Below are 15935 nucleotides of genomic sequence, written 5' to 3'. Positions count from 1 at the left end.
GGTTCACCTCTGAGTGCTATTGATATGTTCCTATTGACCTCACGCATCCACCCACAGCACATTGAGGGGGTAATACAGTATCATATTTCGAAGACTTGCCTCAACGTGCTCTGTTAACATTTCTTGCTTATCTATCTAACTCTTGGATCCTTACATCGGCCTTAACATGACCAAAGACCCATTCAGTCGTATTGAAGCGAGGGGTATATGGGGGTAGGAACAAGAATGTAAGACCATGGCTTCAATTACTTTTTTGATCTCTGGGCTTTTGCGGAACTTGACATTGTCCATTACTATTACCCTTGGCGCTTGGAGACTTGGGTGTATGTGTTGAGGCATGTATCCATTGAATGGTGTATATGTTGATAGATGTGTTGAGTGTGTCTAGATATATATCAACAAACAGTTACGAGTTAAAATGATTTAAAAGTGAGCACATTTGGTTGACATGTTAAGTGGAGTTGGGATTTATTTAAGCGAATCTTCTAGCAACTTAAGCTAATTTCCTAAAAATATAAGCACACTAAACTGACCAAAGGGATATGATATTTCGTTGAATGCGTGCTCGATTTAACAAACGACGTGTCGCCCCCACTTCCTATGTTCGACTATTCTTGGATTACACTCTTATTCTCACAGGAAATGTTATGATGAACGAGGCTCTGAATCGAAATAAAAAGCAATAATTAACAAGCGATACTGCACGCGTAACGATGTGTAATGCTTTCAAAAATTGAATGCACAAGATAAAGATTTAGTTTGCATATACTATATGTATTAAGATGGAGTATTTTCTGATCAGACAGGTCTCACACCATTGATTAGTAACTAAAAGTAGAGCTATACTGATGATTATTAGTGCATTAGAGTGTAGTGCGTGTGTACTTGTCGTTATTACATGTAGGCGCTTGCTTCGGATGTGTAAAAGAAATAGCTGCTAGCTGTTGATGCCGTAGCAAAGAGTGAAAGTGGGGATAAAAATGCCAGAATACCAGATGGTTGCTCATTTTCAGACACTATTCTTGTTGGTGTCCTTGTCCGTGGAGTCCTTCTTGATGCTGCAGCTCAGATGCAAAAAAAAAAAAAAAAAAAAAAAAAATAATAATCACACATTAGAATTAAGTTTTAAAAAAAGGCATGAATATGCAATATGTAAATATGTATCGGTCTGTTCACCTTGAGAATAGTCCCTCTTACAAATAGGACAGATACCATGAACTTCTTTGAACCATGGATCAATGCAATCGCTGTGAAAATAATGTTTGCAAGGTAACTCCCTCAACTTATCCCCAACTTCATATTCTTCTAGGCAGATTGCGCATGGATCATATCGTCTCCTTCTGGCCCTCTTCTTAAGCTGTGTTGTTTTTATTGGTCCTGCAGCTGAAGCTGAGGCTGAACTATTGTCGCCTGTCATACCAGTTAGTGTATCTGTAGTAGTTACAGCCATGCCTTTATCATTACCATTGAATTTACGAGTCTGAGGATAGCCTTCTACAGAAGCGCTTGTTGAGTTTATCTGCTGTTGGGTGCTGCTATTGCGGCTATGAACTCTAACGAATTGGTTCCCAATACCACAAAGGCCCTCAATTTGTTGCTGTCGTTTATTGTCGCTCTGCTGCTTCATTGTATGCTGAGGGTTCAGATGAATGCTCTTATCCTTATGGGCTTCACCTGTATTCAGAGAAAGCCTAGAAATTTTCCTTTGTATTGGCATATCATTATTATCGGGATGGCTCTGAGTGGAAGATGGTTGGTCGAGGCTTCTCCTGTACAGCTGTTCTGGCGATTGATTCTGATGTTTTCTCGTTGTTCTTTGATCAGTGTGGATATGGAGTACCCCAACACCACATCCATCATCGGGATCACTTCGCTTTTTGCTACCATACTCAGACTCTCTGTCTCCAGGAGACGAAAGCAACGATGCTGGCGAGCCTTGCCAGTGAATTTGTATAGATGGCCTACGGAGAATCAGTCTGAGTGAACTGCGCCAATCTGGTTGCGCGGCTCCAAAACCGTTGTCGGACATGATCACTGCACTCAAGCTTGGTCGCCTACGCTCGCCAGCCCGCTCTGCTGGAGCAAGGGACTCAGCGATACTGGCCTCTAGAGAACTGGAGTTATCATCAGAAGATGCTGAGGTGGCCACATCCGTGAGTGAGACAATGTTTAATGGTAGCGGACCTGTTTTGAGCTTGCGTGGCAGGGTAAAACGGTCATCATGCTGCAACGTTGATTGAGAGCATAGAGCTCTTGTCTCTAGAACGCCTGCAGTACTAGCCCTTCTAGGTGTGGTTGTTTTGGTTATATCTCCGTCTGTAGGCACGAAATATAAGGATGGCAATGACCTTCGGCGACCACCAAGCGATTTGACTACCAGCTTGGGTCCAGCATCAGACCTTGAGTTGCTTTTGACATATGATGTCGCAATATCCCTGCCGATCTCCAAATTCCTCCATCCCTCCTGTGCATGCGATTTGTATTTTTTCTCTTGAACATAATCATCATACATACTATTCTTGTCCCCAAAGTCAGCATAATTTCCAAATTTGTTTCCTACCCAGTTATGGCATCGCTTGTTATGATCTTTGGCTGCAACCGACTTCACCGCAGGATGACATCCTGTAAATAGGCTTGACTGCATGCCAGTGGATGCACCTAGCCCGCCATATAGGGTCTCGTCAAAGGATCCACCCCTTCGTTCCATTCCTAGCGAACCTCTAGCAGAGCCCGCATAACTACTTTGGTCCATAGCTGGTATTTGTGGAACGCCGAGACCCGTGCGAGTGGGCACGCGCTGCCCGCAATGGTATAGAGTACCAATTAGTTGTGTATCACTGTTGCAGCGCCTCCGGTTTTCTTGATCTATAACAACTTTTTCAAGATCCAGGTGCTGTTGTTGTCCTAAACAATTGGTTATATCAACTACACCATGGGAAGACCCAGTGTTGTGGAAAGTTGCTGCTACTTCATCTGATTTGTTTTTTTCATTGTTTTTGGCATCCTCATCCTCACTTTCGCCGTCTGTATAAACAATGTCGTCCTCTTGAAAGATCCTAATCTTGTAAGTGTCCAGAACCTTTTGATCCACAGTCCTAAGCCTGATGTTCTCCATCACAACCTGCCGCCTCCTATGAGACAATGAGCGAGCCTCAATCACACCAAACCCGGCCCTGTAAGTTATGCAAGTGAATATGTTAAAAAGAAAGTGAATACTTTGTCATGAAAGTGCAGATGGGACAAAAAAAACACTGGCAGGCACTTTACCAAATACTGACAATGAAGGCTATGAATCCCAAAGCGATCCAAAAGAAGAGGCCCAATGAGCGATCCGCTATAGGATGTTCGTTAGTAGTTGGCGGGACATGTGTCGATGTAGGGTTTCTTGGTGTGGTAGGAGGGTTATTAGGTTCAAGGGCACGATTTGTGAATGTCATTTGTCCAATCACGAATTCGCCCTCAGTTGCAATGCTCGTGCTTAAAATCTTGATCAATCTAGGGTCACTGAGTGCCATAATCCCGATAGTAGGCATCCTAGCTTGCTGAGGCTGTGTCGACGTAGATTTCGTACTGGAGAAGGCAGCAGATGAATTTGTATCTTCAGCCTGGAGTTCTGTGGAATCAGGCGGGGCTTCACTATTCATGCTTGATTTTGTTGAGACTTGTTGACCTTGAGAGGTTTCACTATGTTGTCGCTCTGAGGCTCCTATCTTGGCCAAAATTTCACCTTTTGAAAATCCTCGTAGCGCACGCTTAGTCAGGAGTCCTTCCTTCAGTGGGGCTTCAAAAGCTCGTGTATTCTCTGGACCCTGGCTGCGAAAGATGTGTTGGATTGCACGCTCTGTTTGAGCTTTCACCTCTGCAAACGAAACCCTTGCCTTGTTATCATCGTATATGATCATACCCGTAGCATGCTCTGAAACCGCTTGAATGATAGATATAAGCATAGATACATCACAGCGATTTCTGCCGTCTCCTTCACTGGTGTCATTTGAATTTGATAGGTTGTTGGAAAGAAGCGCCGATGACACGAATGCTATCCAGGGGTGCTCTGTCGGAGGATAGATGGATAGTGAGCCGCCAAGGTCGCATGCAATCCTCCACTCGACCAGTACACCCTAAGTTCATTTTGAAAAAGAATTAGCGTCCATGAAGCGGCAAAAAAAAAAAAAAAAAAAAAAAAAAAAAAAAGACACGATATTTCTGCATACCGTCAGGGGCTCTTTACTTCCAGCTCCAAACATCTGCGAATCATCCACATGATAGATTTGACTAGTTGCGATGGCCAAACTCGAAGTAGGTAGTAGTAAAGGTGTGCTACCATTGGTACTGTTTTCCTGGGCAACTGAGTCATTACTTGCAGGTAGCGATGTGGTAGATGGCGGTGACAAAGTAGAAGAAGGGGAAGAAGGAGAGGGAAGATCCAGGGCTGCAAAGAAAGACATATTAGGGGCTATTATCTGCATTAAAGGTTTCTGAATAAATCCTGTGGTAAGGTCGACGACTGAAGCAGGGGAGAAGGAGGCGGAATTTGAAGCCACTGATCTTAATGTATCATGACTAGCGATGTCCTTCTGAGCGGGACGAAGGGGCCGCAGAATTGTGTTGATAGGATATGCATGGGTCAAATTCGTCAACTTGGTGGTGGCGAACCCACTGAGGATGACAAAGAAACAGCACAAATAGAGGCACTGTGCCATCTTGAAAGCAATAGTGAGCATCACTATCTTTTCTTTTTCCTTTTTTTTGCGATGTTGTCAATTTTATCTTCTTACAGTGAATACTATATGACAATGTCACTAGTGAAAACGGGGACGGACAACTCCCGTGAGAGGGATGATGTTCACTGGCTCCCCTCTAGACTCTACGTCAGTAATAGCCTTCGAGAATTTATAAGATCTTAATATTGTTAAAAAGAAGACGTGGATATGGATGCTGTGTACTAGGTTCTGACTAATGGGCGAAATGTGCTTTGGCCACTTTTATTAACTGGTGGTAGAGAAAAGATTGCACAGAAGCCAACGTTGGTTGCACAACTGTTGGAGAAAGGGAGACCACCCTGCCTGAGGCAATCAATAAATGTGTAATAAAACCAGAATGATAACGTCCAAAAATGGTGAGAGAATGTGGGATGTCAATGTCTGTTAATGACTGTCGTGATAATGGGTGGAAAATTAAGCCTTGAACAAACACGAGCGAAGGAAAACAAGAAATGGACAAAGGGATAGACGAATATCAGAAAGGATGCCAAGATGAGTGTTGGAAAATGGAGTGTGTGAAAGTAAGGAAACGAGGAGGAGTAAGCTGAAAGGGATGAAAATAAGAATGGAAACAGGAGGATACCGATACCGATTCAACTGGTAAAATATATAGTGGATGATATGAAAGAGAAGAATAGGGGAAGAGAGAACCAAAGAGAGAACCGAAGAGAGAGTGAGAGGGCTACAACGCAACCTTGTGTGAAAATCAGGATGGAGGACAAGGCTCCAATTGCAGGTACTGCATAAAATGTATGTCTGGATTGCAAATCGATGTCAAGATGTTTATTTGTTCTTTTCTCCCTGACCCTTTTTTCTCGTCATTATCATCTCGATATTTCATATACTCACAAGCACATTCCTGAGAGTTCCAGGCAGTATTTGTGAACGAAAAACCAGAGATAGCGACCATTCTGCCCCGCTACGCTTTCTTAAACTTTCTTTTTATCAGACTCTTAACAAATCCTTCATATACAACCCATAGTTTAGGGAGGGATGCATCCTGATCATGGCGCTTCTCAAAATAAGACGACTGACAATGCGGACTATGCAAGTGACATGAGTGCCGCGGATGACACTCAGACCGGTTATTGCTTGCAATGCAACATTTTTACATAATAGCCATTCTTTTTAAGGCTATCTCATCTGATAATGGTAGTGAAAAAGTTATTCTTGATCAGAAGGGTTCCATCCTTCTGGGACATACATATCGAGTCTTCTTTCCTTATTTTTATCCCGAAGATCGATTAAGGAATTTGATCGCCTCCTTTAAATGCCTCTGTTATAAAGTGCTCCCTGGATAGAGTGTAATAGATTGAAATATGGTGCGAACGATAAAAATAAAGTGAAAAAATGCAGATGAGGAGGAATGATGAATTTGGTGGCAACGTTCCCTCGATTCCTCAGATTTCAGTTAAGATTTTTATTTTAGGATTGAATAGAGAGGTGTTGCTGCAAACAAAACTAAAACTACAAATCAGCAATCTTGACCACTTGCTTTCCAAAGTTTTTACCCTTGAGCATGCCAACGAAGGCATCGGGTGCATTCTCAATACCAACGGCAATATCTTCCTTATAGACAATCTCTCCGTTCATCAGCCATGACCCGACATCTTTGGCAAAATCAGCACCGCATTCATCAGCAAAATCGCTGACAATGAAGCCACGCATAGTAATGCGCTTGGAAACAATATGGAACAGGTTACGGACGCCATAGGGATTGGGCGTGTTGTAGACACTGATCATTCCGCAAGCAATGACACGACCGTGATTATTCATCACCTCCAGAGCTGCTTCGAGGGTCTCACCGCCGACGTTTTCGTAGTAGATGTCGATACCCTTGGGTGCAGCAGCTTGGAGCTCCTTCAAGATATTTCCCTTCTTGTAGTTGAACGCGGCATCAAATTTAAGTTCCTTAAGCAAATACTCGACTTTTTCGTCTGATCCAGCGGATCCAATGACACGAAGGCCAAGCTGCTTAGACATTTGACCTACTAGCTGTCCAACAGCACCAGAAGCAGCCGAGATGAAAATCGTCTCACCGGCCTTGGGCTTCCCAATGATCTTGAGAGAAGAATAGGCGGTCATGCCCTGTTCAAGGAAAATTAAAACAACTAAGTTTGTTAGTTGACTGGCTGCGACTTTTTTATATATCTGAAATGCCTTGAAAATGACCTACAGGCATTCCAAGGACACCGATATAGACTGAAAGTGGAACTTTAGAATCTCGAGCATTAAGGATGGCACGAAGACCTTGAGCACCGGGCACGACACTGTACTGCTCCCAACCAACCGTGCCAGTGACGATGGTGCCAACAGGGAAAGAGTCATTCTTAGATTCGATGACCTCGGACACACCTCCGCCATTCAAAGGCTCACCAATGACAAAGCTAGCAGTGTAGGACTTGGTTGTATCTCTCATCTTGCCACGCATGTCTATTGATGTAGGAAACCAGAAATAGCCACATTTAGCATTCATGGGACTGTACGTACAATAACTGCAGCAGCCGCCAAAATACATTAAACCCGTTTCAACCCATACAAGGATCCAGAGAAATGAAGAGATTGCGGACAAGAACATCATTGGGCTTAAGATCAACATCGAGCTCCTTGGTTTCGACAGCAAAATGTTCACCGGGAACAGGATACTCGACGGGATGCTTTAAGAAGATCACAGACTTATTCTGAACCATTGTGATGTATATAAATGGAATAGGGAATAGAGAGAGTTACTATGGTAAGGCTACTGCAATGAACGGGTAATGATGTAAAATGAAAAAGAAAAGAATACAATAAGGATAATGGTTGGCTTTTATAGTTGTTTCTCAAGGGTATGAAACAAGCTGTTCATGGAAGCCTATAGAAACAAAATTAGTTTGGATATCATTAGTTATGCTATCGTGGCAATAAGATGAAAGAGGGTGATGAAAGCCCCATTGTAAGGCTCCCACTATCTATTTAGAAATTAGGAAAAGAATATGATCGCGAACATCGGTTGCAAAATATATTATTTCGAGTTAAAACAGAACAATGATCGAAACTATTCCATTTTGGGATTACCTCTTCCTGATAAACGATTTTCCGACGGACGAACTCAGTCTTGACTAATTCTTGACCAAACAACATTGCCGTTCTTTAACTCACAACCCCTTGGCTGGTGACAGCCTGGTCAATGCATGGAATTTGTGTTTGTCAGACATCATGTCCTTCTTTTTTTTACAATTCAAGAGTTTAACCTCTTTATCCGATGTGGTCCTCTTTGAATTCTATTTATTTGTCTTTAGTCCTTCATTTTTATGATTATTCTGAAGGAGTTCGTACATTTGAATATGAGATCAAACCAAGGAAGGAATGTCCTGCCATCTTTCATTAGGCGGTAGATATTTAATATATGGAAAAGTTGGTGGTTAGTGAATTATTTCCTTGAGCTCTTTTATTACTAATATTGCTACACAAGGGTTCTCACAACCCCCCAGCACGGTATCCTTCGAAACTAATACAATGAATTGATTATGGTTCTTCATCCTCCTTGCCTCACACCCATGAACTGACATGCCACTGTTATAATATGCAATTGCCAATTATTCTACGTCATTTCATTATTTGTATGCTCTGCTATCCCGACAGATTGTAATCTTAACATGCGACCAACTCAACCGCTCAAAATGTTATTGCCCAGAGAGTCCTACCGAAAAGTTTCAAGGAATCTTATGATATCCGTTACCTCAGTACAAAAAATCAGGACAAGTGACAAAGAAAATATCCTTGAATCGAAAGGAGACTCGTCTTAAAAAGCTACTAACGGAGCTATGTATATTCTTGAGATTTTGATATGAAGAATCTAGTGGAAAGAAGTTCTGCCACAAAAGACGAGGTAACAAGACTCTACGACCCCATTGCATCAAGAAGACAGGGTGGCGGAGAAAGTTATGAACTGGAGTTCCATTACCAGATATGGTCCAGGCAACACTTAATGTAATGATTTAACATGAATATTCTCAAGAGATGGATTTGAATTCAGTATCTCAGCAGAACAATGCCAAGGCACATGTCGCAAAAAATTAAGAAAATTGTCCTGATGTTAACTCAATAAAGTTGGTGTGACATTTCAAAAAAGCAAGTAATTGAATGACATGGATGAACAATTATCACCTGTATGCCAATTGTATCAGCGATGACTGGAGATCTGGCAAAAGTGAATGAGGAGCCATAATGTCAGGAAAAATGATCAGAAAGAAATTGAAATAATTGAAATTTACATTTTTTTATTCAGAAGCAGCACATTCTTTCGCCTTTCGCCTTTCACCTTTCAAATAGATCAACGTAATAGGATTCCCAAACATTCGCAAACAATAACGGGAAGGGCATCAAGCGGATTCTCCATTGGCACTTTCTGCTCATAATTTTATTATTAACCGATCCGCATGGCGCACTCTAACTCATCCTTTCGTGCCACACAATGGGACCCTGTTCTTATCCTCGTATGGGCCATCCATTTGTCACTTTCATACAACCGGACTCTAACAAAAATAAAATGAAGTCTCGTACTGATTATTTTCGTCGTTTTCTGATGCCTTTTATACACCTCTTTAGTCACAAATCGTTTGCCTGCAAGCTGTTTGGTACATATCCATTTCCACCATCGTCTTTACGCTCTTCAAGTTCTCAGGCATGGATATTACATTGGACGCAATCCTTAATTATCGTGAGATTCGTACCGATAATGCTCAGGGGATGCTGTTGGGCCTTGCATGGCTGCTTAACTCAATCATCGGGTAATAAACAGTTGGTTCGGTTGTCATGATTTTTTTTTTTTTTTTTTTTTTTAAAAAAAAAAAAGTGGTTAAATATGTTTTCCCTTTCCCTTTGCATGACAGAGTCTATCTTCTGCTCAAGATTGTTGCGCGCGCACGCCTGGTGCTTGACTTTTCACTCACGCTTCTTCTCTATCATGTCATCATGACGAGTCTTTATTCAGATCACATTCCTACTGGTTTCCTGTGGTGGGCCTTGAACGGAACCACAGCTGGAATCATGATCTTTGGGGGAGAATACGTTTGCATGCAACAGGAGATGGAGCCAATCTTGCTGGGTGGAGGCAGTAGTAGCAATAATGGTGGTAATAGCGATCATGAATTACAGTCTAGATCTGCATCAGGAGCAGGATTAGCTTCAACTTCAGGATCAGGGTCAGGAAATAATAGGAATAATAATGATAACAATACAGGTTCTAGCAGTATTAATAATAATGAAAGTATCAGTAATCAGAGCACTATCAAAGGTAGTCATCATCTTTCATTACAAGGCAAAGCATTAACTGGGATCCATGATGGATACAGCTATGGTGAGTCGGATTCTTTACTCATGGAGACCTTTGACAGCCATTCCCCGGATCAACAGCAGCAGCAACAATCGTCTTCCTTATCTACTTCATGGTCCATACAGCCACAGAAGGCTCGGTCCAGTGGCAATGCCAGCGTAGTACGGTCAGGGTTCGCACGCTCTAGTGTCATTCTAGGAAGCCATAAACAAGGACGTCAGCGGACTTCAGATAATTATAAGATAGTTCCTATCTCGGACATTGGAACTGATTAAAAAAAAAAAAAAAAAAAAAAAGAAACCTACTATTTCTTCCCATCAATAAAGCATTAAAGTGTATTTCATTTATAGGTCCACAGCCGGCATAAGGAATTCAGCAGCAACATGATATCATTACATCTGTTTATTGATTAGAAAATATTATCAGGCAGTGCCTGAAAAGTTATGGAAGACAAAAAATGGTCTGTATTTTACATTTGTTTCAGCGCAGACGATCAGTAAAGACAGGATACTGAAATACATTAATAGGAGAAACAGCAAATAAAGTAAAAGGAAATAGAAATTCTTCTTTCTAGCGCACAATTGGTTTGCCTTCGATTGCTCGGCGAATCTCTTCTTGTGTTAAGGTCTCATATTCTACAAGGGCCTTAGCCAAACGATGCAGCTCCTCTTTATGTGTCTTAAGCAGTAGCTGTACCCTGATATTTGCAGCTTCGATCAGACCTTTTGTTTCCGATTCAATCAATTGTTTCGTTGGCGTCGATAATACTGCCATGTCCTCTTCTGTATGAGCTACTGGTCCGACTTTATCACTCATACCGTACTGCGTTACCATTGCCTTGGCCACCCTTGTCGCGTGGACAATATCACTTGAGCATCCACTTGTCACATTCTCTGCTCCAAAAATCATCTCCTCTGCTACACGACCCCCCATCGCAACATCCAACTGTGCCAGGTACTCTTTCCTTGTGAAGCTATCTTTGTCCATATCTGGCAACTGCACAGTAACACCCAAAGCATTTCCACGGGGCATGATTGTCGCCTTGTGAAGTGGCATAGCGCCTGGCGTATAAAGTGCTACCAGAGCGTGGCCACCTTCATGATATGCTGTTAACTTTTTTGATTCCATCGTCACAACTTGGCTGCGTCGCTCTACACCCATCAAAATCTTATCCTTGGCATGCTCAAATTGTTTGATGCCCACTTCACTAACGCCTTCACGCGATGCTTGGATTGCAGCTTGGTTGATCAGATTTGCTAAATCAGCTCCAGAAAATCCCGGGGTGCCTCGTGCAATTACCGAAATGTCCACAGAGGGGCTAGTATTAATATTCTTGAGATGATGTTTCAAAATTTGCATTCTTCCACGGACGTCTGGCAAGGGAACATTCACGTGCCGATCAAAGCGACCAGGTCTGACTAATGCTTTATCTAGCAGTTCAGGGAAATTAGTTGCTGCGATGATGATAACGCCTTCCGTCTGCGAAAATCCATCCAGTTCGACCAACAGTTGATTCAGAGTCTGTTTCATATATGTTTGGTCCTTTGGGTTACGTCTTGCTCCGATTGCATCTAGCTCGTCAATGAATACGATACTGGGTGCTCTGCTTCTTGCTGCTGCGAACAGTTCGCGAACTCTCCGAGCCCCGACACCAACATACATCTCATCAAACTCACTTCCACTCATAAAGAAGAATGGAACACCTGCCTCTCCTGCGACAGCTCGAGCCAACATGGTTTTACCGGTGCCTGGAGGTCCAGTCAAGAGTACACCCTTGGGTAGCTTACCACCAAGCTGATTATACTTGTTAGGATCCTTTAAGAATTCCACCACCTCTTCTAACTCTTGCTTAGACTCATCTACGCCCTGAACATCCGAGAATTTAACGTTGTTTTCAGATGAGGGTTCGAACTCTGTTTGACTAGGCGCCGGCTTTAATAACCCAGAGTTCTCAAAGACCAGAGATAGGAATGTCAAGATGCAAAACGCATAGGTAACAGTGATACCTAGCCACCTTAGTCCTCGCCATAACATATATCCTTTTGTAGCTATTCTCAGAAAAGTAAAAACAGGGAAGGTTTAAGAAAGTGTAAATTATAATAGTTATTTTCATGTCTCAGCAGGCGAAAGCCGAAATGCGAAAGAGGTTTTCGTCATCCTAACGTACTTTTACTATCATCCATCACCACATAAATAGGGTTGCCTTTGTTGCCTGCAGCGGCCAATGCGTCTCCCATGGCAACTCCTCCACCATTCTCCAAAGTTGCAATATTGTTCGGTCGACGTAATCCCTGCCCTATACTATTGATCACTGCCTCAGATTCTGTGGCAAGAGGCTGGCGTTGAAGTCGCTGGAGAAGCTTAGGCACGATTTGTTCAGCTTGATTCGTTCGTGCTAATGCGATTGCATAGTATTGCAACGATGCCTCTGAGGTGGCAAATTTGCCGGATTCGAAACGCGATATAATAGCGCCGTAGTCATCTATTCGTAAGAGCTCCTATAAACAAATTAATAAATGATAGTAAAAAATAAAAATGAAAGAGAGTAATTAGAATTGGGTACAAGTTTCAAAGGATGTCTCACGCCGGTAACCAAGGATCGTCCCAACCGTAGCAACGGTTATCGGCAGTCATTAGAAGAGCGCTTGCCTTGTAAAACTCTACTTGAGCAGCTGGATTGTTAGGGTTAGCCATTGCCTCCGCCTCCAGTTTCTGAAGCTTGCGGTGATTAATGAATCGGAAAGATGAATAGCTGCGGCATCCTTGACCCGACATGGCAGCTCGACTATTTGGAGAAGATATCAACAACGACTGGTTATTGGTCCATGACTCTACTCCATTACACCCACCTAAGATCCGAGAAAAGTTTAAGATAAAAATATTAATGCTAGAAGTGGCACTTGCTGCTACATTGAAACAGAAAACAGGAACTAATCTCGATAAAAGCTTTTTTTGCGATTTGGCGGCTACTGTTAATAACTTCTTTACCTCGAAGCCAACCACGCGTAGAGCTACGTGTTGAGGAAGTGGCACTACTGGAAGCAGCAGTAGGATGACGCTCTCCAAGCTGCTTTAATTGACCTATATAAGTAGCATGTTATAATGCCAACAAATAGTAGAGGGAAAAGGAGGGTATAACATTTGTGTAAGCCTTCGTCATTTTCCAGAAGCCGAGCGATCCCGAGTCTCTCTGACTTGTTTTTACACCATTGCTCATCTGGCTCGATATAAATATAACGAAGCACTCCCGTTGAAGAGCTAGGTCCGACGTATAGACATTAAACAATTGAACGAGCGTAACCTATGTATTCCTGCTTCCGTATTTAAGTACTCACCTTTGACTTGCAACAAAAGTGATTCAACATGCGCCGTGGTCACAGTCTGGGAACTCTTTTCCAGCGCCGTCACGGACTGGCGAAGAGTTGACAAAGACAATGCGCTGCTCTTAGCTGCAAGTTTGAGGCATTCAGGAATATGGATGTGGCCATGTCCTGATGCTCTGGCTGACGTTGCTGAAATCATGTTTGAAGTGCTTCGTGGAGATCCAGTTGCAGCTTTGACAGTAGCAGATGCCTTGTTGCGTACATGTGAGGATCGTGAGGCAGCGCCCATTGGCAAAGGTAGTGAGCTGAGATAAGTTGCCGATTCGGCGACTACGGCCATGATCTAGCGATGGTATTCATTTTTCATAAAAAAAGAGGAGGGAGAAGGTTGTCAATGACGTGAAAGAGGTAGCTTTCTTTTCTCTGTGAGATATGTTGAGTCTGGAGGATGTAAGCAGATTGGAGACGTATGAGCAGTACCTGCTGCGAAAGCGAAAATGCTTGCATCAGTGGCGAATGAGGGAGAAGAATAGTCGAAGATCAGGAAAAGGAGGCGTTGTAAGATGAAGGAGGAAGAGAAGAAACGCGCGATGCAACATGCAAACGCACACAAATGCAATCCTAGAAAGGAAAAGCAAGAGAGACTGATTCCTTAATTCCTCGTCTCATTTTACTAATATCATTATTTCCACACAATTCAAGCCTAAACAATCATAATTCCTTATCCTTCATTGCTGGCGACTATCTCACAGGCCGCATCGCCACAGCACATGGAAACATTGACCCTCAAAAATGTCAAAAAGGCATTCATGTCACACGATGTCTTGCAAGGACGAAAACAAAAGGCTATAATTCAAGCATCTGAATCAATAGTTGGCTCTTTACTTCAAAAGCCCTAATGCTGATGAAAAGCTTTGGCAATTTCTCTTGTACTGTTAATGTTGGTGGCTGTTTTGAGAAGCAAAAAAGATTCATGGGCTACATAGTAAGCGCTTGTCTTCGATGAATAATGTGGGAAGGGACAATCATGGGAAACACAACAGCCTAAGGGATTCATCCGGAGGGGAGGGGACAAAGCACAGGCGAAGGCGAGGGCTTTAGTGGAACAGAGCGCACAAGCTACACCAGGGATGCGATTCTCAAGTCGTACATGATCCTCCAAATTTTTCAAGACATCTGCGCCTTGCTGCTAGATCAAATTTGAAGCGCGTCGCCAAACTCAATAATTGATCCAACCGTGGTGGGTCAAATAAATGAAAAACTGACAACCATCCAGTGAGATCTGGATTTTCTGTAGCAGCCATTAATACAGGAATAGAAATCTACTCCTCAATACATTTTGAAAATAGAAAAGTATGAGGAACCCATGTGGTCTTCCTTTTGTCTTCACAGCACATCAAAGTCGATTTACTCGAGCACCAAGGTAAAGAAAAGATGGATTGAAAAGATTAAAAAGCAAAACCTCAGAGTCCGACTAGGCCGTCCACTCTGTTATAGGGATGTTCCTTGCAGGTGCTTATCGTGCCCAGCCGACAAAGGGCTATCTCACTATTATAGTATATGAGAGCTGCAGCTTCAATGTATAGTTAGGGTCGCTATCTCTACAACCACATTCAAGAGTTACTTCTGTTTTAAGATAATAGGGAAGTTTCATTTATTTTTATTGACATTTGATATCAACGTGTAGCAGGCCTTGGCTGCCTTGTGATCTTGGTAGATGAATAACCCAGATCCAGTCTTTATTCCTCATATATCGGCCAAGCATTAGTCCGAAGGGAACCAAGCTTGCGGATTGTGTTTGTTCTGTTCGCAATAGATGGGGAATTGCGACCTTTCTCCAAAAATATTCGGGCAACCACAAGATGATGGATGCAAAGGCATACAAGGCTCCATCACTCTGTCGTTCTCCTAGTGCTGCAAAGTTACTTGGGATTAACGTCTTGTTTGTCCTAAAGTCTAGAAGCCAAATCCTTTAGGAGAGGCAAATAGAAAGTACTGCTAGATGACTATTCCATGTTTTAATACCGCTCTGAGTCCAAATGAGTAGTGGAATAGAATTTTCCCGAAGATTCAGATGTCTTCTGCTCCTTGACTCGTCTTTTGACCAATTTCAAGTTTCCTAGAAAAAGGAGTGATCTGTAAAAATAACAAAATGTTCGCATTGATCAACCTCCTCCATTGGCGTCCAGCACTACAAAACTCCATTTTAAGGAAAATCGACTTTGCTTCCCGCTTGAATACTTATTGGAATCCTTTGTTTTCAATTTTTATTATGTAAACAGGAATTGCCCTTGGGCGCGATTCAACCTTTTGCAGTAACTACACAAGTGATGTCTAGAATTGTTTTACTGACTTTACTTAGGCGCCTAATGGTAAGGCGGAACTTTTTCTTATTTTTTCATTTCGCACGCTATTTCTTCGTTAGTATTTTGATACTTTGTGAGCGAACTTTTTTTTTACTTTGCGAATGTACAAAGCGCGCAGAACAGACGGACGGGCCATCTGTGAAGTCATTGTCCCACAAGGTTTACGATG

The 15935-nt window shown here is 42.5% G+C and overlaps 5 protein-coding genes across 5 annotated transcripts; 1 reads left to right on the top strand and 4 right to left on the bottom strand.

Moving 5' to 3' along the window:
* Nucleotides 1–858: 858 nt before the first annotated feature.
* On the bottom strand, nt 859–1483 carry BCR41DRAFT_58919 (hypothetical protein). Its single transcript, XM_022030924.1, has 2 exons — nt 1177–1483; nt 859–1058 (listed from the first exon to the last, which is right to left on the bottom strand). The coding sequence occupies exons 1-2, from the start codon at nt 1448–1450 to the stop codon at nt 895–897; spliced, it is 438 nt and encodes a 145-aa protein (XP_021881369.1). The 5' UTR covers nt 1451–1483; the 3' UTR covers nt 859–894.
* An 802-nt stretch (nt 1484–2285) lies between these two features.
* BCR41DRAFT_405752 (hypothetical protein) lies at nt 2286–4756 on the bottom strand (the record flags this gene model as incomplete). Its single annotated transcript, XM_022029385.1, has 4 exons — nt 4229–4756; nt 3268–3925; nt 2349–3173; nt 2286–2316 (listed from the first exon to the last, which is right to left on the bottom strand). Exons 1-4 carry the CDS (start codon nt 4719–4721, stop codon nt 2286–2288), a joined length of 2007 nt encoding a protein of 668 aa, XP_021881368.1. The 5' UTR covers nt 4722–4756.
* A 1403-nt stretch (nt 4757–6159) lies between these two features.
* On the bottom strand, nt 6160–7811 carry BCR41DRAFT_353369 (hypothetical protein). Its single transcript, XM_022024136.1, has 3 exons — nt 7300–7811; nt 6937–7193; nt 6160–6848 (listed from the first exon to the last, which is right to left on the bottom strand). Exons 1-3 carry the CDS (start codon nt 7448–7450, stop codon nt 6228–6230), a joined length of 1029 nt encoding a protein of 342 aa, XP_021881367.1. The 5' UTR covers nt 7451–7811; the 3' UTR covers nt 6160–6227.
* Nucleotides 7812–8903: 1092 nt separating this feature from the next.
* BCR41DRAFT_336372 (integral membrane protein S linking to the trans Golgi network-domain-containing protein) lies at nt 8904–10352 on the top strand (the record flags this gene model as incomplete). Its single annotated transcript, XM_022022028.1, has 3 exons — nt 8904–9238; nt 9351–9532; nt 9635–10352. Exons 1-3 carry the CDS (start codon nt 9182–9184, stop codon nt 10350–10352), a joined length of 957 nt encoding a protein of 318 aa, XP_021881366.1. The 5' UTR covers nt 8904–9181.
* Nucleotides 10353–10474: 122 nt separating this feature from the next.
* On the bottom strand, nt 10475–13981 carry BCR41DRAFT_353364 (peptidase family M41-domain-containing protein). Its single transcript, XM_022024135.1, has 6 exons — nt 13881–13981; nt 13413–13743; nt 13066–13158; nt 12727–12926; nt 12245–12575; nt 10475–12125 (listed from the first exon to the last, which is right to left on the bottom strand). The coding sequence occupies exons 1-6, from the start codon at nt 13905–13907 to the stop codon at nt 10648–10650; spliced, it is 2460 nt and encodes an 819-aa protein (XP_021881365.1). The 5' UTR covers nt 13908–13981; the 3' UTR covers nt 10475–10647.
* Between the last annotated feature and the right edge of the window lie 1954 nt (nt 13982–15935).

This window comes from Lobosporangium transversale (genome assembly GCF_002105155.1).
Source record: "Lobosporangium transversale strain NRRL 3116 chromosome Unknown BCR41scaffold_18, whole genome shotgun sequence".
Taxonomy (NCBI): domain Eukaryota; kingdom Fungi; phylum Mortierellomycota; class Mortierellomycetes; order Mortierellales; family Mortierellaceae; genus Lobosporangium; species Lobosporangium transversale.
This window is presented reverse-complemented; position numbering and strand designations above follow the sequence as displayed.

Bases quoted from the DNA above. Each gene is read 5' to 3' on its own strand.
- BCR41DRAFT_58919 (XM_022030924.1), bottom strand. From the start codon at position 1,450: ATGGCTGTAACTACTACAGATACACTAACTGGTATGACAGGCGACAAT. The intron at 1,059-1,176 runs GTGAACAGACCG...TCTGAGCTGCAG, and splicing joins TAAGAGGGACTATTCTCAAG to CATCAAGAAGGACTCCACGG.
- BCR41DRAFT_353369 (XM_022024136.1), bottom strand. From the start codon at position 7,450: ATGGTTCAGAATAAGTCTGTGATCTTCTTAAAGCATCCCGTCGAGTAT. The intron at 7,194-7,299 runs GTATGGGTTGAA...CTACATCAATAG, and splicing joins CTTCATTTCTCTGGATCCTT to ACATGCGTGGCAAGATGAGA. The intron at 6,849-6,936 runs GTAGGTCATTTT...TTCCTTGAACAG, and splicing joins TCGGTGTCCTTGGAATGCCT to GGCATGACCGCCTATTCTTC.
- BCR41DRAFT_353364 (XM_022024135.1), bottom strand. From the start codon at position 13,907: ATGCAAGCATTTTCGCTTTCGCAGCAG. The intron at 13,159-13,412 runs GTGAGTACTTAA...CTACTTATATAG, and splicing joins ACTTTTGTTGCAAGTCAAAG to GTCAATTAAAGCAGCTTGGA. The intron at 12,927-13,065 runs GTAAAGAAGTTA...CTCGGATCTTAG, and splicing joins TACGCGTGGTTGGCTTCGAG to GTGGGTGTAATGGAGTAGAG.